Genomic DNA, 21948 nt, shown 5'->3' with positions numbered 1-21948 from the left:
CAAGCAACAAAAGATATGTATATGTATATGTATATGTATATGTATATGTATATGTATATGTATATGTATAAGAATGTTGCTAACAATGTCATCCATAATAGTCTGATACTGGAAATAACTCAAGTATCCACCGACAGCAGCCCAGGAAAATTTATTACAACATACTTTTACAACAGAATACCATACAGCAATGAAAATGAATGAACCAGCATGACGAATCTCACCATCATAATATAGAATGAAAGAAATCAGTTACAAAAGAATATATATACAGTGTGTACTGTAGGATTCAATTTATATAAAAGTCCCAAATTACAGTGTTTAGGCATATGTACTTCGGTGATAAATTGAAAAAAGAAAAACAAGGTAGTGGTTGCTGCGAATATATCTCCCCATGGAGAGAAGAGAAGAGGATAGAGAAGAGAAAGGGGAGCTTGGGTGCTGGCAAAGTTCTATTTCTCTATCTGGGTGATTAGCTATGCAAGTATTTGCTTTGTAATAATTTATTAGGCTGTACACTTGCTTAATGTATTTCCTACAGGATATTGTTATAAGAAAAGTAACTTTATTTTTTTAAAGCTTCTATTTATTTATTTGACAGAGAGAGAACAAGTAGGGGGAGCAGCAGAGAGAGAGGGAGAAGCAGGATCCCCACAGAGCCCAGGACCCTGAGATCATGACCTGAGTGGAGGGCAGAGGCTTAATTAACTGAGCCACCTAGGTGCCCGTAAAAGAAACTTTTTTTTAAAGATTTTATTTATTTATTCGACAGAATTTGCTGTTCTCTTTCCCCTCCATTTCTCCTTGGATGTGTCTTCCTAGAAGCACAGGTATCTACAACAGGGGCCAGGACATCTTAGCCCCAGCAAAGCCCAGGGCATTCGAGTTAGCCCTCCAGATTCCAGGCCCTTTCTCACATGCAAAGGTATCAGAAAATGTGTTTGGCCTAACCCTGGAGCTGCAAAATGGGGAGCACTCAGCTTTAAGTTCAGACCTAGAATGTAAATTCAACCCAGACCTGTCTGATTCCAGAGCTCACCATGGTTAGTTAGTACTTCTAACCCACTGCAAGGCACTCTCTCTCTTTTTTTTTTTTAACATTTTATTTATTCATAGAGACACAGAGAGAGAGAGAGGCAGAGACACAGTCAGAGGGAGAAGCAGGCTCCATGCAGGGAGCCCGACGTGGAACCCGATCCCGGGTCCCCGGGATCACGCCCTGGGCTTGAGGCGGCGCCAAACCTGCTGAACCACCAGGGCTGCCCTTTTTTTTTTTTAAAGGTTTTATTTATTCATGAGAGACACACACACACACAGAGAGAGAGAGAGAGAGAGAGAGAAAGAGAGAGAGGCAGAGACATAGGTAGAGGGAGAAGCAGGCTCCATGCAGGGAGCCCAATGTGGGACTCAGTCCCCCATCTCCAGGATCATGCCCTGAGCCGAAGGCGGGTGCTAAACCACTGAGCCACCCGGGCTGCCCGGCACTGTCTCTTTTACAAGGGTCTCACATGGGAGTACCATCCAATCCACATGCCAAGGGGTGGCCTGGCAGAGAAGCACAAGGGATCCTACAAGAAGGGTGTGCAGGAAGTAAATGATTCCCAGAACATGCCATCATTACTCAGCAGAGAAGTGAGACAGTTTGGGGGCTGTGAGAAAAAGAAGCATAGGGTCTTAAAGCAGAGATATTCGGGTGTCAGAGAAAAGCTTCCTCGGGAGCAGGGACAGAGGATTCTGGGACTCCTCCGGGAGCTGAAAGAGAGGCAGGCTTGGAGCTTAGGGCGTAGAAGCTGCTGCTTTCTGCTCCAGAATCAGGTTCCCTGAGTCACTTCACCCAAACAGCAAGTCACCACCACCAGGTTACTGAAATGGGAGTCAGAAATGACCCCAGGTCTATGTGCATGCAGAATCTGTCCCAGCAACTTCCTCCTCAAGTCGGAGTTAAAAACACAAGTGAACAGAATTCTGTTCACACACTGACTTCAAACCTCAGGACAGCCTCCTTCTCCACTCCCTTGGAAGACATCAGGCCCTCAGCAATACTTTCAACCTCAACTTCTGCTGAGAAGGATGGAACTGCTCGCCGCTGGACCCAGGAGGGAGGCAAACTATTGCACCAGCAGAACAGGTTGAGAGAAGGCAAAGTCAGTCAGGGCGAGACAAAGAACTGGACGCTTTGGGAAGCTGCACCAGCAGTGGCATCCTCCACTTTTGCCTTCATGGACAGCAGCTGCTCTGATCAGAACCTGGGATTTGGGGAAGGGCTATTATCGCACACAATGTAGGAATGTGGCTGTTCGGATAAAGCTGACACACACGCACACGTCTTGGTTCTCCCCTACTGAGTGCAGGTCTGAGTCCCAAATGTCAGTAGTATTATTAGACCGAATGTCAACTATATGAGCCTGTGCTGAGCCTCCTTTGTCTTATCTAATTTCACAAACACATCACTGAACAATTTCAAGGGACCTAGTAGGAGCCAGGCAGTGCTGAATAGGGGGCCAGAGATGACTAAGAGCCAGTCTTCTGTTCTCAAGCTTACATTCTGGGGCAAGGTATTGAGAGGGCTGCCCCCTGCACACATTCTATTAAGAAACTGCACTCACCCTCATGAGATCACACCTAAAATCAAAACCCCAGTCACGACATTCCTGCCTGCACAAATTCAAAATGTCTGTTTCTATCTACCTCACAAGTTTTAAAACATCCCTTTTCAGATAAGAAATAGAAGCTAAAAGGTAGCCTATTATGCCATTCGTTCCAACACCTGGTGCAGAATGCCTCACCTACCCAGAGTGGGAGAAGGGAACAGAGAGCACACACAGGTCAGCTACACTGTGCTGTAAGACTCAAATGCAGTGTTGGTAAATTTAACACCAATAAAAATAAATTTATTATAAAAAAAAAAAAAAAAGACTCAAATGCGGGTCTTGCTCAACAAGGAGTCTGCTTGAGATCCTCTCTCCCTCTCTCTCTACCCTTCCCCCTGTTCATGCCCTCTCTCTCAAATAAATAAAATCTTAAAAAAAAAATTTATGTTTTTTAAGTAATCTCCATACCAAACATGGGGCCCAAACTCACAACCCCAAGATCAAAAGTTGGATGCTCCACCAACTGAGCCCACCAGGCATTCCCAGCAGCATTTTTAATCAGTGTATGATGTGATGCTCCAAAAGTCAAAGACTATTTGATTGCAGCACTGGGGCTTGGAATGCAGAGACTGTGCCATCAGGAAGAGCCCAAGAACCCTAGATCCACAAGATGGTACGAGCTTCCTGATAGGGGAACCTTCAGCAGGGGCACAAAAGGGAGGCCAGAATACTAGAAAGCATACACTGATGTAGCTCCTTTACTTTTCTTCGCAAACTTACTTTGCAAGAGTTTTCATTAAACTTCAGTACCTAGCAGAAAACTAGACCTCACGTAGGATTTAGAAATCTAAGAGGCTTCGTAGAGGCAGAGTACTACTGCCAAAAGGAACAAAAGCAAGCTAGTCAGTTTATCTTACTCCCAAAGCACGACCTCTCTGTCACCACCCAAATGAAGGACTCCATGCCATCATTAAAATGAAACATACTTATAAAATCATAGATTTATATCTTTGCCATTTATTTTTAAAATCTTATTCAAAATATTAAATAATACAATTTCAGATATGAAAAATTACTGCAATAAAACAGTTCAGGTGTATTTCCATTGTGCTCCCTTCCTTATTAGGACAGTAAATTGTCCACCTGAAAGAAATGATGGATTGCCCTACTTCTTCCATCTTGACACAAAGCACATGCTCACTGGCTCACCCAGGCTTTCTGAGTAGGTGTTTAACATATATTAGGGATTATGTTTTCTAAAAAATTGCAGTGACATTTGTAAGTCAACCATGGTTTAAATCACATATTTACAAACTGATCAACTCTTTATTATATAAAGACAGGCTAAAATGAAATACATTAAATAATTTCCAGTTGCTGTGAAAAACAAAACAGAAGAAAATAAAACAAGTACACGGGGAGAAAAAGTCAGTGTACACATATATCCTTTATGTATACAAACAACTTCATTGAGGTATAATTTTGAAAAGCCTAGATAAAGTATTACTTAAGTGATAATGGCCCCTAAGATTTATTCAAACTTACCAAACTTACTATAAAGTAATAAACAAAATGAACAAATCTGATATAATTTTAAACTCTGCTCCTTGCTTGAAAGCTTGGAGGAACCCGTGCTACAATCAATTGCTAACTAAAAGCAACTGAATTTGTATTTAATATTTTGCCACAATTTCTACCTCTAAATTTAATTCAGTAATTTAAGCCAAAATACAGTATATCTATAACATTTTATCCACGTCCACTGCAAACTGCAGAGTCTCTCTACTGCCAGGATTTCTAGAGACATTTATTAATGTTTTGCCTAAAATTGTGGTCAGATTGAGCAATATCATTATCTTAAATTATGTTTAAATTAAATTATCCAAAAATATCCAAAGCAATTTTCCTGGAAGAAAAAATGTTACTTATATGCCAAGCACTATTACACACATCCTTGTAGATTATAGTTTGGGAGCACAGAATGTATGCTTAAAAAATAGTACTTGGATGGCAGAAAGAGAATCTGAGCCAACAGTACCAGATATGTTAGGATTTAGTTACAAGGTTGGGATCTTTTAAAACCAGTATTACTAATACTTCCAAAAGAAGTAATAAAGAAATCTAAAACAAAACTAACAGATAATGCTTAGCTCCACATTCTGGACACCTGATTAAATTTACCTCTAAAAGTGTAGATAAAAAATTATATACTCCTTGTTTGTGATATTTCATTTCCAAAGCACCAAGGCAAAATAAAGAGAGACCCATCTCTCATTTAAGTACCAACTGCCTATGGCAAACATCTGCACAATATTATATAAAAAAGTCAAGCAAATAAAATTACATAATAAGCAAACTCAAATCACAGTGCTTTAAAAAATATAATCATTGGTAATCTTCAGAGAAGGCATTGCCTCATTAACATTCTGGTCTAGACGATGATATTCCACTGTTTTGGAACAAAGACCATCACGCCATTTCCTGCTTTGAACCAGAAGGAAAATCTGGAAAAAATAAATAAATAAATAAATTAGATATGCAAAAAAGAAAGTGGGGATATACTAAAAGTATAATAAGTATATTATCTCTGTCCTAGGCCCCCAAATTCAGAAAGTAAAATAACAACAACAGAAGGGCTTTATTTTCCATTTTGTAAAAAAAGTAAAACAGTGCTTCTCAAAATTTAATGTAGAATGCTTGCTGAAGATTGATTCTGGGTTCCATCTGCAGAAATGAGTTAGTAGATCACAAGGGAACCAAGGAGCCTACCTATTTAACAAGTCCCTTAGGTAGTTATAACAGAGATGGCCCAACATTCAACACTGGGATAGAATATCACTGGCATTCTAAATAAATATGTATTTATATATTCAAAATAAATATGTATTTTACAACCAGGAAAAAAGTTATTAAAAGATCATTAAATTCAAAGCTTAATTAATTAAAAGTATATATAAGCAATTAATCTTTTTCCACAAATATTGCCACTGAAGTAGCAATGCTAACTTAAGACATACAACCTGTTTTTTAAAAACCACCAGGCTCCCCAAAGATACAGATGCAATGAAACGCCGGGACACCTGCACCCCAACGTTTATAGCAGCAATGTCCACAATAGCCAAACTGTGGAAGAGCCTCGGTGTCCATCGAAAGATGAATGGATAAAGAAGATGTGGTTTATGTATACAATGGAATATTACTCAGCCATTAGAAATGACAAATACCCACCATTTGCTTTGATGTGGATGGAACTGGAGGGTATTATGCTGAGTGAAATAAGTCAATCGGAGAAGGACAAACATTATATGGTCTCATTCATTTGGGGAATATAAATAATAGTGAAAGGTAATAGAGGGGAAGGGAGAAGAAATGGGTAGGAAATATCAGAAAGGGAGACAGAACATGAAAGATTCCTAACTCTGGGAAACGAACTAGGGGTGGTAGAAGGGGAGGTGGGCGGGGGGTGGGGGTGACTAGGCGGCGGGCACTGAGGTGGGCACTTGACTGGATGAGCACTGGGTGTTATTCTGTATGTTGACAAATTGAACACCAATAAAAAATAAATTTATTAAAAAAAAAAAACACCAGGCTTTCATTTCACTAATTAAAAAACCTTTCGAGGAATCCCTGGGTGGCGCAGCGGTTTAGCGCCTGCCTTTGCCCCAGGGTGTGATCCTGGAGACCCGGGATCGAATCCCACATCAGGCTCCCGGTGCATGAAGCCTGCTTCTCTCTCTGCCTGTGTCTCTGCCTCTCTCTCTCTCTCTCTCTCTCTCTCTCTCTCTGTGACTATCATAAATAAATAAATAAATAAATAAATAAATAAATAAACCTTTCGACGTTTTTTCGGAAGCACACAAGATAAAGCATTGTCTGTAATTTGTTGAAATACACCACAGATTTACAAATTGATCAGACATCTTGATATTTTACCATCAATTTAAACTTCACTAAAAAAGAACAAAATTCTGAATCATCAGAACATTAGTAAGAAATGTAACAGATAAGAAAGGATAATTAGAGGGGCTGAAAAAGACCAAACATACCTTCCTTTTGTTGTGATATGTAATGTAAACAACAGCAATACAAAAAGCAAAAATAATAAGATGAAAAAAGAAATGGCTATCTTCCTCTTCAATATTTGAGGATGGGCTCTTAAAAGACCTCACTGACTGTTCAATTTCCATGTAGTTCCTGTTTTCTTCCAGGGCCTCACTGGACTCATCATCTCTGGGGCTGGTGGTCCAGTCATAGTCTGGTTCTCCATAGTCTCCATTGTCCAGAGTGTCTTTGGCAGTGGACGGAGAACTATTGAGCGTGAGAAGATCCTCTTCCTCTATGCTGGGATCTTCATTGTTATCTGTTTCCTCTTGAGACAGAGAAGTAGTAGGTGAGGGATGAGGGGCCACAGATGCCCCTCCACTTTTCTCTGTACTAGCTGTGGGTTGGAGAGTGGTGCGGATTTGGAAGACAGAAAGTTTGGTTTGGTTTTCATGTGTTACAGCACTCGTACTTGGAGCAGAAACATCTGGCTGGAGTACAGTGTGGCTCAGCAAATCAGTTTGTGGAAGAGCTAAAATAGTGAATAAAGAACATTAAACTGAAATCTCCAACTTTATCTCCACCAAGCCAGAAGCATATTTACCTAAAATTTTCACTAAGCATTTCTCTTTGCCAAATTCCTCTTTTGTTATTTGTTAATAAGTCTCAATAGCCAGCAATCCGTTACATTTCTTCTTAGTCAATTATTCATCAGGTAATAACTCTTTAGCCAGAAAGAAATAAAAGACCTACTACATTACATAGCCTGCCACCAAAAGAAAAAGGAAAGAACAGAGAGGGATAACGTTAGGTAACAATGGTGAAATTCACACAAAGCTCTCATCCATCCCCTCTGTTTTCATTTCACATAGAGGCTGGACTTCAGTAACACCTGTCCAGACTGCACACCATCCTCAGAACAGATATTGGAAAAAAAAAAAAAAAAAAAAAAAAAAAAGAACAGATATTGGTGGCTGATCCTAGCTCAAGTAGGCCACAAACTAGATACAGAAAGGGAACAAAAGGAAAAGGAGAGAAAACGAGTGGGAAATATCAGAGAGGGTGACAGAACATGAGAGACTCCTAACTCTGGGAAATGGACAAGGGGTAGTGGAAGGGGAGGTGGGCGGGGGGTTGGGGTGACTGGGTGACAGGCACTGAGGGGGCACTTGACAGGATGAGCACTGGATGTTATGCTATATGTTGGCAAATCGAACTCCAATTAAAAAATATACAAAAAATAAAAATAAAAAATAAAAACTAGACATAGAATGTGAACCTAAATATTTTCAAAATAATACAACAAATTTAAGAGACGCTATAAGCAAGCTGCAGGCAGCATTTCTAAGTGATGCCAGAACCAGAAGGCCTCCCCTGCCAGTTTTCTTTTTAAGTATTCTTAGGTAGAAGAAAGCGAAAACTCCTAAAGGGGAAGAAATGGAAATTGAAAACTAAGTGTGAAGTAGACTTTTTTTTTTTTTTTTGAACTAGACTATTTTAAAGCTTGGGAAAGGCAATCCAGGTATGGGAATGACACCAAACACATACAAGTTCTTATTTCCTTATGCTCCTACCCACTCAGTATGGTTTACTACAGTAAAGTATTTACAGAAATAACTCTATACACCAAAAGTTCAGAAGAATCCCTGATGAAATTTAACAGTGTTTCTAATTAATAATCTAATATAGTATCTGTTAAAAAAAAAAAAACTTCAAGAGCATCCATTATATTTGTTAAAAAAAGGAACTGTCTGGGGAACCTGGGTGGCACAGTTAAGTGTCTAAGTCTTGGTTTCAGCTCCAGTCATGATCTCAGGGTCATGAGATCTAAGTCCTGTGTTGGGCTTGGACTTAGCAGAGTCCACTTAAGACTCTCTCTCTCCTTCTGCCCCTTCCCCTGCACTCTCTAAAAAATAAATCTTGTAAAAAAAAAAAAAAAAGTGATTGTCACATGAGATCTAAAAATACACAGATACTATTTTAAAGTCTATCAAATTAAAATATTTTATAGGGGTAAGTTAAACCAAATCATTCCTGGACTTTCATAAATGTGTACATGCACATAAATTAGCAACCTAAAAGACTACTCTTTGTTCAAACATGTAATACTCGAATACATGAATATACTGTGGTTTGTTGACACCTATTTTGTATAGAAAGTTGACACCTATTTTGTATAGAAAAAATAAATAGCTTGTTTTAATTGGACTGAATGGAATCTCTTAGAAAAAAATAAACTAGCAAAGTGGTAAAAAAAGAATTAGTAAAACTGTCTTAAATACTTTCAACAGTTGGTTCCTTGAAACTTTCCATTGGAAGAAAAGAAACAGGGCCTACAAATGCCTACATTATTCAGAAAACTATTAACAGGAATTTCTTAAAAGAATTTTTACATTTGTATTTACAAATTACTATTTCTCTGGTAGATTTAACTTTCCTGCCAAAATTGGGGAAAGTATGATTTAAACTATAACTTTTTAAACCTAGAAGCCAACTAACTAATCGTGACTTTTTTAAAAATTGTTTTTCTATACTTGACTTTTAGAATAATCATGTACATTACTCACTTCGGCAGCATATATACTAAAATAGAATAATCATGTATTTTTTTTTTTTTAATCATGTATTTTTTTTTTTTTAATCATGTATTTTTAAAGGACACAAGCTGATAGGAGTGGGAATGACTGTAATTGTCCACACCAGCCACCTCTCTCTATGTCCAGAAACTTATCCACTGTGCACTCTGGAATTCAGTCAGATATAAGCAAATCTCTTATCCTTCAATTTCTTGCTATAACTGAAAACTAGCTCTCCCCTAAAGATACACTTTCCCTGAAGCCCTTTTAATTAAAAGTTGTTTTTTTACCCACATCCTTGCACCTCTGAATTTGGAAGGGGGGAAATTATTGGGGGTGGGGAGCCAAGGGGCCCTTTCAGACCATTATCCCATTCCCCTCCCTAGATGCACCAGCCTTGATTCTCCTAGCATCACCTAATCACCCTCTATAATCTTTGTCCATGAACTCCAGGTCAACCTGGAGTTCCTATTCTCAATTATTTTAGCTCCTGGCTCTAGAATGAACTCTAGTTCATTGTAAAAAAATACACAGATACTCTAGTTCATTCTACTCAAGTACTGTTTTGATTTCAAAATCCTTGACCTCTCTTCTGATGAGCCAGACCTCCCCCTTAACTTGTCATATCATGGTCAGTATCTTCACAAATCTTCCACGATCTAAATTTCACGCATCCTACTTGCTGACATGACCGTCTATCCTAATTCATTCAGGATTCAGGACCTACAATTATCTGATCCTACCATCTTTTCAGTCCTCCGTGGGCCACCATCCCATACTTGCCCAATACTCTTGTCCTCTCTCTTTATCCAGATTCAGTTTTATAGTCAGCTATTAACCCTCCCTTATGTACACCTCCAGGCCCCTAACCCCTTTCTCACCTTGTCCCATTCACTTGGCAAGGCTACATCCCAAGTAAAATCAAATTTTCTGACTACTCCCCCATCTACACCAAGCAGCTGAACAGATCTAGAAATAAATACATGACGATATCACTGTTTTTATTTCATTTTAAATTCAATGCCAAAAATTCAGGCACACATGCAATGTTGTGGGCAATTATACTCTATTTTTCTAGTCCATTTACCTTCCTACTCCCTTAGGAGACTATTCATACACTCCTCTATTCTCAAACTTTCCACACCTTCTCTGTTGTCCTCATTCTCAATGGATGACATCACTTTCTAACTTCTCTGAGAAAAAAGGAAGTCATAAGAAGGGAACTTCCATGAACTACCAGAACTCTAGACTCATAAATCCAACTGCAACTTGACATCTCCTCTTGGATGTCTGACATTCAAAATGAATTCTTACTTAAGCTTCCAGGAATATGGAGTAGACAAATTTTGCCTATTCCTCCACTGAAAACAATTAACCCTGTATATTACATAAAAAATAGCTTAAGACTCTGAAAGATAGAGAAAATAAGGCAGAGTGGTTAGAAACCTCAGGACCTGAGAAACAACCTAGTGGGAACTTCCCTGGATTTTCCTTTTACCTCACATATTCTGGACTTATAGCTAAAGAAACCAGCAACCTGGAAACATAAGGGAGTATGTACACAAACCATCCCCCCACCACAAAAAAAAAAAAAAAAAAGCCTGCTCTCTCTAACCAAAAAATCAGGAGAGAGGCAGCCTAGGAAGAAAAAAAACTTTTAGATAATGACTGCTCTACTCCAGGCAAACACCTACAAAAACAAAAACAAAAACAAAAACAAAAACCACCACTGTGGCTCTCCTCGCATCTACACAAGCAAAGGCCAAGTAGAGAGCCTAGACTTCCACCCTCAGCAGGCTGTGACAAACTGCCTCCTCCTCTCCACAGTGTAATGGTGTCAGAAGAGGCCTGGTGGAGAGTTAAGACTTTAATCATCACCCAGTAGTAAGAAAGCCACCCTCACTACCATATAAGTACAGACCATGAAGGGAGACAGAACCCCCACCCTTGTCCAGAAAGTAACAAGAAGACTATCACCCTTTGGGTGTCAACAGAGATCAAATAGAGACCCTAGATTTCTACATCTATCTGACAGTACTGTAGAGCAACCCCTCCTCCCCTGCCAGAGCAATGTCATAAAAAGCCAACTAAAAAGAGAAAAGTTTAAGATCAGAGTCTTAAAAACACAAACCAAAACTCACCCAGGATGAAATACATCATGCCAATAGCGCTATAACTATTAATGCAATTAAATCTTGAATTTTAAAACTCCCAAAAAATTAATCTCCAGGCCCAAATGGTTTCACTGGAGAATTAAATGCTTAAAGAACTATCACCAATTCTACAGAATCTCTTCCAGAGAACAGAAGGGAACACTGTTCAATTCATTTTATGAAGGTAGTATTATTACCCTGATACCAAAACCAAAACACTACAGAAAAAGAAAACTGCAGACTAATATTTTTTGTGAACATAGCTGCAAAAATCCTTAACAAAATATTAGCAAACAGAAATAAGTCATATATAAAAAGAATGATATTCCATGAACAAGGGTTATTCCAGGGATGCAAAACTGATAGTATTCAAAAATCAATCAACGCTATCCACCATATTAACAAGCCAAATGAAACTTGACCTAAGCCTCACACCTTATACAAAAATTAACTAAAAATGGTTCACAGGGCTCAGTCAGAGGAGCATGGGACTCTTAATCTTGGGGTGGTGGGTTCAAGACCCCTGTTGGGTGTAGAGATTACTTTAGAATTTTATTTTTTATTTTATTTATGATAGTCACAGAGAGAGAGAGAGAGAGGCAGAGACACAGGCAGAGGGAGGAGAAGCAGGCTCCATGCACCGGGAGCCCGACGTGGGATTCGATCCCGGGTGTCCAGGATCACGCCCCGGGCCAAAGGCAGGCGCCAAACCGCTGCGCCACCCAGGGATCCTCTGTAGAGATTACTTTAAAGATAAAAATAATAAATAAATACAATAAAAATAAAATGGATTACCAATTTAAATGTAAAATGTAGGGATGCCTGGGTGGCTCAGTCGGTTAAGCACCCAACTCTTGGTTTCAACTCAGGTCCTGATCTCAGTGTAGTGAGATCAAGCCTTCCCCGTGCTCCTCACCCAGCATGAAATCTGCTTGGGATTCTCTCCCTCTCACTCTTCCTCTCCCTCCCCCTCTGCCCCTCCCCCTACTCCCTGCTTTTGTAAGCACAGGCACACTCGCTAGCACTCTCTCCCTCAAATAAATAAATCTTCAAAAAATAAAAATAAAGGTAAAATGTACAACTATACAAACTTTTAGAAAAAGACAAAGGGAAAAAATCTGCAATCTAGGACTAAACACAAATTTGTAGACTTGACACCAAAAAACACAGTACATAAAGGGAAAAAACCCTATAAATTTGATTCTATCAAAATGAAAAAAATTTGCTCCACAAAAGACTTTCCTGTGAGGATGAAAAGATAAGCTATACAAAGGAAGAAATATTTGTAAGCCCCAACCCAAAAATGGACTAGTATCCAGAATACATAAAGAAATCTGAAAACTCAAACAATGAAAGAGCTAACAATCCAACTAGAACACAGGCAACAGACACAAAGGTACATTTCACTGAAGACGGTATATACATATGACTATATATATATATATATATTTGCCATATATATACTCATATATATATATATGGCAAATAAGCACAGGAAAAGATATTATGCATCAGGGAAATGCAAATTAAAGCCACAATAAAGATATCATTACACATCTATCAAAATGACTAAAATAAAAAGTAATGACAAAATCAAATATTGGCAAAGATGCAGAGAAGCTAGATCACTTAAGTGTTGCTGGTGGTAACATAAAATAGGACAACAATGCCAGGGGCAGCCTTCGGCCCAGGGCATGATCCTGGAGACCCAGGATCGAGTCCCACGTCGGGCTTCCTGCATGGAGCCTGCTTCTCTCTCTGCCTGTGTCTCTGCCTCTCCCTCTGTGTGTCTCTCATGAATAAATAAATAAAATCTTTTTTAAAAAAAAGGACAACAATGCCAGAAAACACTTTGGCAATTCCTTAAAAAACTAAATATGTAACTACCCTATGATCCAGCAATTGCACCCCTGGCCATTTATCCCAAAGAAATGAAAACTTACAATCACACAAAAAATCTGTACATGAACATTCACAGCAGAATAGCCAAAACCCGGAAACAACCCCGATGTCCTTCAAAAGGTGAATGGTTAAACAAAGTGCAATATATCTATACAATAATGGAATCACTCAGCAATAAAAAAGAACAAATGAAACAACTTGATTAACCTCCATAGAATTATGCTAGGTTAAAAAAAGCCAATTCCAAAAAATTACATACCATATGATTCCATTTATATCACATCCTTCAAATGATAAAATTAAAGAAATAACAGATAAGTGGTTGCCATGATTTCAAGAGGGAATGGGGGATAGGAAGGAAGTGGGAGTGACTATACAAGAGCAACACAAGAGGGTGATGGCAATGCTCTTTTAGTGTACCCAAGTCAGTATCACGACTGTGATACTGTATTATAGTTTCTTAAGATGTTACCACTGGGGAAACTGAGTAAAGGGTATATAGGATATGTATTATATCCTACAACAGCAAGAGAATCTACAATTATTTCAAAATAAAAAGTTTAAAGAAATGTATTTTTACTTCCCACTCCAAAAACAAAATAGGGACACCTGGGTGGCTCAGTGGTTGAGCGCCTGCCTTTGGCTCAGGGCATGATCCTGGGGTCCAGGATGGAGTCCCGCACCAGGCTTCTTGCAGGGAGGCTGCTTCTCCCCTCTGCCTGTGTCTCTGCCTCTGTGTCTCTCATGAATAAATAAGATTTTTAAAATACACATACCCCCTATCTAGACTGTAAGCTTTTTTATTAAGAGTACTTTGAAATCACTCTACCATAAGGTATGTACTGCAGTGTAGCTGCTTCCAAGAACATGTATGTTAGTTTACATTTTAAATTATTTTCAGTAGAGAATAAGAATTTTAAACTGAAAGATTTAATAAAGAAAAAGGTTACCTAAAATGTCCCAATATAGATCAAGCAATCATTTATGGGGCTCTAATAAATAAAGGGACAAGAGGATACCTTAAGAGTCCACACTTCCCCCTCGCTTGCCCCTTCTCACAAAATTTTCAACCAAGGGAAAAGCTGTTTCTGAAACTACAGTTACCAGCTATATATCCCTCAAACCGTATGTCTTAAGCATTCCAGTAAGAAAAATAAATGTTTAACTGTCAGGTTTTTTCTTAAATGATTAAATAACCAAAACAATCATGATATGTAAGGACTTTAGGAATAGGAATATCTGCATCAACCAGACAAACCCTCGTTATACTTACTCATGATGAAAGGCCTTGGGAAAACAAACCTCAGTCCTTCCCCCACAGACTTAAAATGCTTCTGGGATGGGGGCTGCCCTAACCTCAGTGCTGCTGAGGAAACCTAAGGAAGTAACCACAGCACTGTAGTAGACAAATTATGGCTAGACAGCCCGGCCCCTGTTGGCAAACAAGAAAACACTATCCTATTCACAGGTTTTCATTTGAAAATTCAAAAAAGATATAAGAAGAAAAACAGGACTGTGTCTTGATCTAAAGGAAAAACGGACTACTGAACAAAATACTGCTTAATCATTACAAATTCTTATTAATGGATTTGTTCTCCCTAAGTCTCAGGCCGTAGGTTACATATTTGTTTCCTGATAAAGCCTTCAATATCTTCATTCACAATGTAACATTTCTAAGAAAAGAAATACTTAATCAGGGATCCCTGGGTGGCGCAGCGGTTTGGCGCCTGCCTTTGGCCCAGGGCGTGATCCTGGAGACCCGGGATCGAATCCCACGTCGGGCTCCCGGTGCATGGGAGCCTGCTTCTCCCTCTGCCTGTGTCTCTGCCTTTCTCTCTCTCTCTGTGACTATCATAAATAAATAAAAATTAAAAAAAAAAAAAGAAATACTTAATCATGCAGCATTATTTACAAGAGCCAAGATATGGAAACAACTTAAATACCCATGGATGGATGAACAGATCAAGATGTGGTATGTATATACAATGGAATACTACTCAGCCACACACACACAAAAATGAAATATGGCATTTGTGGGACACCTGGGTGGCTCAGGACTGATCCCGGAGTCCAGGACCGAGTCCTGCACATGGGGCTCCCTGCATGGAGCCTGCTTCTCCCTCTGCCTGTGTCTCTGCCTCTGTGTGTCTCTCATGAACAAATAAATAAAATCTGGGGGATATCTGGGTGGCTCAGAGGTTTGGCGCCTGCCTTCGGCCGGGGGCATGCTCCTGGAGGCCTGGGATTGAGTCCCACATGGGGTTCCCTGTGTGGAGCCTGCTTCTCCCTCTGCCTGTGTCTCTGCCTCTCACTCTCTCTGCGTCTCTCATGAATAAATAAAATCTTTTTTAAAAAAATAAAAAGTAAATAAAATCTTAAAAAAAAAGAAATATGGCATTTGTGACATCACATGACATGACCTTGAAGCATTATGCCAAGCAAAATAAGTCAGACAGAGAAAGACAAACACCGTATGACCTCACTTATATGTGGAATAAAAAAATCAAAACAATGGGTGCTCCGGGTGGCTCAGTCAGTTAGGTATCTGCCTTCTGCTCAGGTCATGATCCTGGGGTCCCAGGATAGAGCCCCACACTGGTGCCCCCTGCTCAGTGGGGAGTCTGCTTCTCCCTCTGCCCCTCCCCGTGCTCATTCTCTCTCTCAAATAAATAAAATCTTAAAAAAAAAAAAAATCAAAACGAAACAAACAAGCAAACAAGCCAAACTCCCAGAGAAGAGACTAGACTGATGGCTGCCAGAGAAGAGCGTGTTGGAGGCTGGTGAGCTGGGAGAAGAGTATCAAAAGGTACAAACTTCCTGTTACAAAATAAGTAACTCGTAAGGATGCAACATATACAGCCGGGGTGGCCATCGTCAAGAATACAGTAATGCATATTTGAAAGTTGCTTAGACAGAAAATCTTAACATTTACTCTCATTACGAGAAAAAATAATTTTTAATTCCGTACGGTGGTGAGTGGTAACTACAACTACGGTGCCGGTACGTTCCTAGTGTCTACAAATGTCAAATCGTTAGGCTGTACCTCTGAATCTCACGTGTCACGTGCCAACCACACTTCAATAAATAACAACAAAAAAGTCTGATAGAATTTTAATTAAATAATCAAATCCCAACGACCCTATTAAGACGAAGCAGTCTCGTCCGGCCACGGCAGGGCACGGAGAACCGCGTCTGCAGGGTCCTGTCCCCCGTCGGGTCCCTCGGCAGCAGCCCGGTGGGGTCAGCGCCCGCCCACCGAGGTCCTCACCGCTTCCCCGCGCCGAGGGCGCCCACACTCCCCTACCCGGCGCCTCGCCCCCTACGCTGCCCCCCCCACCCCGCCCGACACCACACCTGACTGCGCCGTCCCCGCCGCACTTGCTCCCTCGGCCCCCTCGCGACTCGCCCCTGCGAGCAACTTCGCAGACCCCCCACCGCCACTCCCGCGGCAAGCGCTCGAGTCCGGGCCCACGCCACCGCTCCCCCTCCACGCCCACCCGCACTCGCGCTTCCGGCTCCCGCTCCGGGCCCGCCCGAGACCCCACCTCCGGAGACTCCTCCCGACAGCCTGCTCGCCCACCTCGCCCCGAGAGACGCGGCCGTCTCCGGACGCCGCCCTCCGCGCCGGACACTCGGAAGCGCCCGCGCCCTGGCCCGGCCCGTCTCCCCGCCCGCGCCCGCGCCCGCGCTGCCGCCGCGCGCCCTTTACCCCTGGACGTGGTGGCGGACGCGAGCAGGAGCGCCAGGACCAGCGGCCGCGCCAGCACCCCGGACGCCTGGAGGCCCGGCGAGGGCCGCAGTCTCGCTTGCACGGCTCCCCTCATCCTCCTCAGGGCAGCAGCGGCCATAACGGACTCCGCCGGGAGCCTGCGCTGTTGCTAAGCTCTACGTCATGACGTCAGACACTGCGTGAGGCACCGCCGCCAGAGGCATCTGCGTCTCAACGTGATGACGTCGCAGCCTGGCCGGGAGATCAGGAAACCGGGACGCGGAGGGAGGGTACCCAGCTGTAGCGGAGGGCAGGCCCCGCCAAGCACGTTGGCGGTTCGGGTTGTGAAGTGTTCGCTGCAGGGAGGGTCAGGGGGAGCCCCTCCCTGCCTGCCACGTGATGGGCGCCGTCCAGTTCGTGAAAGTATTTTAAACATTGGCGTTTTTATAAAGACTGTGTTTCAGTAATCGCTACACCCAAAGTGGGGCTCGAACTTACGACCCTAAGGTCAAGTGTGGCCTACTTTACGGACTGAGCCAGCCGCGTGCCCCTAAAACATTATTAAAAGGAAGAAGCGGGGGATCCCTGGGTGGCGCAGCGGTTTGGCGCCTGCCTTTGGCCCAGGGCGCGATCCTGGAGACCCGGGATCGAATCCCACATCGGGCTCCCGGTGCATGGAGCCTGCTTCTCCTGCCTGTGTCTGCCTCTCTCTCTCTGTGTGACTATCATAAATAAATAAATAAAAGGAAGAAGCGGGATCCCTGGGTAGCTCAGTGGGTCAAGCATCTGCCTTCGGCTCAGATCATTACCCCAGGGTCCTGGGACCAAGCCTGCAGCCAGGCTCCCCGCTCAGAGGGAAGCCCGCTTCTCCCTCCCCCTGTGATGCTCCCCGTCCTTGTGCTCGCTCTCTGGAGCTTTCAAATAAATAAAATCATAAAAAAAAAAAAAAAAAAAAAAAAGAGGCACCTGGATTGCTCAGTGGGTTGTGGCCAATTCCTTTTTTATTTAAATTCAATTAATTAACATAGTGTATTATTAGTTTCAGAGGTAGAGGTTAGTGATTCATCAGTTGCATAGAACACCCAGGGCTCTTTACACCCCCTGGCCTCCTTAATGCCCGTCACGCGGTTACCCCATCTCCCCACCCCTCCTCCAGCAACCCTGTTTGTTTCCTATGATTAAGTCTCTTATGAGTTGTTTCCCTCTCTGATTTCATCTTATTTTTCCGGTCCATTCCCCTATGATCATGTTTTCTTAAATTCCACATATGAGTGAAATCAGATAATTGTCTCTCTCTGATTGACACAAGTGGCTAACTCTTGATTTTGGCTCAGATCATGATCTCAGGGTCATGAGATCCAGCACTGCCTCCACCTGTGGCTCTGTGCTCGGGGTACTCCACTTGGGATTCTCTCTCCCTCTGCCCCTCCTCCCGCTCTTTCTCTCAAACAAATTAATAAAATCTTTTAAGAAACAACATTGTTAAAAGGAAGATCTGACTGTTTATTTTTTTTTAATTTTTTTTTATTTATTTTATGATAGGCACACAGTGAGAGAGAGAGAAGCAGAGACACAGGCAGAGGGAGAAGCAGGCTCCATGCACCGGGAGCCCGACGTGGGATTCGATCCCGGGTCTCCAGGATCGCGCCCCGGGCCAAAGGCAGGCGCCAAACCGCTGCGCCACCCAGGGATCCCAAGATCTGACTGTTTAACAGACTGATCCCAAAAGAGAAGTAGCTGTGCTCCCTCTCCCAAATGCAAATGAAACACAACTGCTCACAGTCACCATATTTGGGTGGTGAAATTATAGGTAAATGTTTCACTTTCTAGCTTTCTCCTCATCATTTGTTACTTCAGCAAATACTTAGCACCTTTTCATATTTCAGGATACAACAGTTAACTAAATGAATTACATACCTTTGTGGAGTTTGTGAGGAAGAAGATAGTGTAAAACAGACACTATACAATGGTAAAGGTGTACTGGAGAAAAAGCAGGAAAGCAGGCTAGGAAGTAGGTTGCAAACAGCCTCCACATTTCCTACAATACACTTGTTACTTTTTAAATTTTGTTAACATAAAGCCTCCAGTATATAAAAATGCAGATTTAGAGAGTTCCCTTACTGCCTTGACACATGCTGTGGGGTATTCTGCAAATGTTTCTTAAATAAATGTCTGTAGACTTGAAATCCTAGAAGTTCCACTTGATTGATTTGCTGGAAAATCATTGTGGCATGAAGCAAGACATTTGCTGTACACATAGCTTCACCATTCTGATGTCTGCGATTCCCACAGAAGAATCCTCCAGAGACAGAGCTGAGCTGCCCCTCTAAGGAGAGAAGGGCCCGTTTTCCTGAATCTGGTTTCCCTTAACATTTATCTGGCCCCGGTGACAGCTCAGAAACACAACAACACAAACTCTGTGTTAAGAAAACTAAGAGGTCATTCATGTTCCTTTCCCGAAGCCCACCACAAGCCTAGACAGACTGAATGGTACCCTTATTGCAAACCCTCCATGGTAGCCAGGATACTAAGGCTTCCCAATTCCCTTGGAGCTTTCCCTTCTCTGAGCACAGAAACCACAACTCAGTTTAATGAATAAGCCTCTCAATTCTAGCTTCTGCTTGTTGGGAGATTCAGATGTAAGACTTTTCCTATAATAAACACACCTTCAATCTTCTCTTCTTTGTCCTCTTTCTTCCTGTGTCCCCAGATCAGCGTGTTTGGGTTCTCTTACCTATGAAATATCATGAACTCAAGGCATTTTGCACAATATTCTGACATGCTGCATACAACAGGCAGATACTTAATATCTAAGGGGAGGGAAATATACCCTTCAATATTCAGAGGGCCCTTTGTACATTTCAAAATACCAGTACTGTACCTAGCCTCAGACTGGATGTACCCAACTGTTATGTGCCAAAATCTCTGGACAAATTCAGAAGCTCACTTTAAAAGATACAGATCCTCATGAACCTGATGAAGACAGTATGACAAATAGAGGCCAGCAAGTTTTGGGTGACACAAAATGTTCAAGTAAATCTGATAATTTGTTTGGCACTGTCACTTCCAAACATCCATAAAAAGGCACTCTGCCTAAAAATGTATTATGGAATAGAAAAAAATGTTCACATTTACTGAAGCTGGATACTGTATACGTAGTTTACTCTTTTACTTTGTAAATGTTGGAAATTTACACATTGTCACTTTTTTTAAAGCATTTCTTTTTAAGACTTTATTTATTCATGAGAGATACAGAGAGAGAGAGAGGCAAAGACACAGGCAGAGGGAGAAGCAGGCTCCATGTAGGGAGCCCGATGTGGGACTCGATCCCAGGTCTCCAGGATCATGCCCTGGGTTGAAGGCGGCCTTAAACCTCTGAGCCACCTGGGCTGCCCACACTGTCATTTTTTAAAATCTAAACTGCAGAATTCTAGAACAAACCTCAATGATCCATGCCTTTGTATGATCCACTGCCCTTGGGTATGAGAGGGACCTGTGAACATGATGGGATTATCATTACTGTGATAGGTTACTAAAGGGCACAGTCCAGGCAGCCCCAGTGGCACAGTGGTTTGGCGCTGCCTGCAGCCCAGGGTGTGATCCTGGAGACCCTGGATGGAGTCCCACATCAGGCTCTCTGCAGGGATCCTGCTTCTCCCTCTGCCTGTGTCTCTGCCTCTCTGTCTCTATGAATAAAATAAAATCTTTAAAAAAATAAAAAAAATAAATAAAGGGCACAGTCGTTAAGGGGAGATTTTCCTGAGAAGATCTCACCTCATCAGGTGAGCCCTTAAAAGCTTTGGAGAAGTTATGAATTAAGTCCTGGGGATGTCATGTACAGCATGGTGACCATAGTTAATAATGCTGTATTGTCTATTTGAAAGTTGCTAAGAGAGAAGATCTTCTATCTTTAAAATTTATTTATTGAGAGAACGTGCACAAGAGAACACAAGTGGTGGAGAGGGAGAAGCAGACTCACTGCTGAGCAGGGAGCCCAATGCAGGGCTTGATCCCACAACCCTGGGATCATGACCTGAGTCGAAGGCAGATGCTTAACCGACTGAGCCACCCAAATGCCCCGAGAGCAGATCTTAGTTATCACAAGGAAAAAAAAAAATGTAACTGTATGGTGAGAGATGCTAACTAGATTTATTGTAGTGATCATTTTGTAATACAAATATTGAATCATTATGTTGTCCACCTGAAACCAATATATTCTATGTCAATTATACCTCAATAAATAAAAAATAGGGGTGCCTGGCTGGCTCAGTCAGTTAACTGTCCGACTCTTAATTGCAGCTCAAATCATGATCTTAGGGTCATGGGATCAAGTCCTACATTGGTCTCTGCACTAAGCAGAGTCCACTTGAGATTCTCTCTCCCTCTCTCTCTGCCCCTCCCCTCACATGTACACGCACATGTGCACACTATCTCTCGCCGTTAGTAAAATCTTTATTAAATAAATGAACAAATAAATAGTAAAAAATTTTAAAAGGCATATGGTGTAGCTGGCGCTCCTCCTAGAGATTTCAAATATGAGAGGGATTTGACAACAAGGGAGTTCCTCCATGCCAGCTTTAAAGATGGGAGGGGACCATGTGGCAAGGAATGCACGTGGCCTCTATTTGCTGAGAATACCTCTACCTGATGGCCCGCAAGGAAATAGGGATCGTTATCCTATAACCTAAAAGAGTTGAATCCTGCCACAACCACATGAGCTTGGAAGAGGACTCTTGTCTCCAGATGAGAACACACCCTGGCAGACATCCTAATTTCAGGATAGTGAGAATCTTAACAGAGAACCCAGCCATACTGTGGTAGACTTCTGACCTACAAGCCTGTGAAATAAATAATTGAGTGTTGTTTTAAGCAACTAAATATGGCTAATGTGTTATGCAACAGCAGAAAACTAAAAATCTCTCTCACACACACAGTGCAAGCAAACACAAATGCCAAACAAATGCCCCATTTACCCC

General features: G+C 41.8%; 1 protein-coding gene across 1 annotated transcript; it reads right to left on the bottom strand.

Annotated features, from left to right (window-relative positions):
• Window positions 1–3588: 3588 nt before the first annotated feature.
• On the bottom strand, window positions 3589–17157 carry C7H5orf15 (chromosome 7 C5orf15 homolog). The gene is made up of 3 exons (XM_041764320.1): window positions 16973–17157; window positions 6638–7164; window positions 3589–5095 (listed from the first exon to the last, which is right to left on the bottom strand). Exons 1-3 carry the CDS (start codon window positions 17109–17111, stop codon window positions 4964–4966), a joined length of 798 nt encoding a protein of 265 aa, XP_041620254.1. The 5' UTR covers window positions 17112–17157; the 3' UTR covers window positions 3589–4963.
• Between the last annotated feature and the right edge of the window lie 4791 nt (window positions 17158–21948).

Source organism: Vulpes lagopus, chromosome 7, assembly GCF_018345385.1.
Source record: "Vulpes lagopus strain Blue_001 chromosome 7, ASM1834538v1, whole genome shotgun sequence".
Classification (NCBI taxonomy): domain Eukaryota; kingdom Metazoa; phylum Chordata; class Mammalia; order Carnivora; family Canidae; genus Vulpes; species Vulpes lagopus.
The sequence above is the reverse complement of the archived record's forward strand: the minus strand, read 5'-3'. Positions and strand labels throughout refer to the sequence as shown.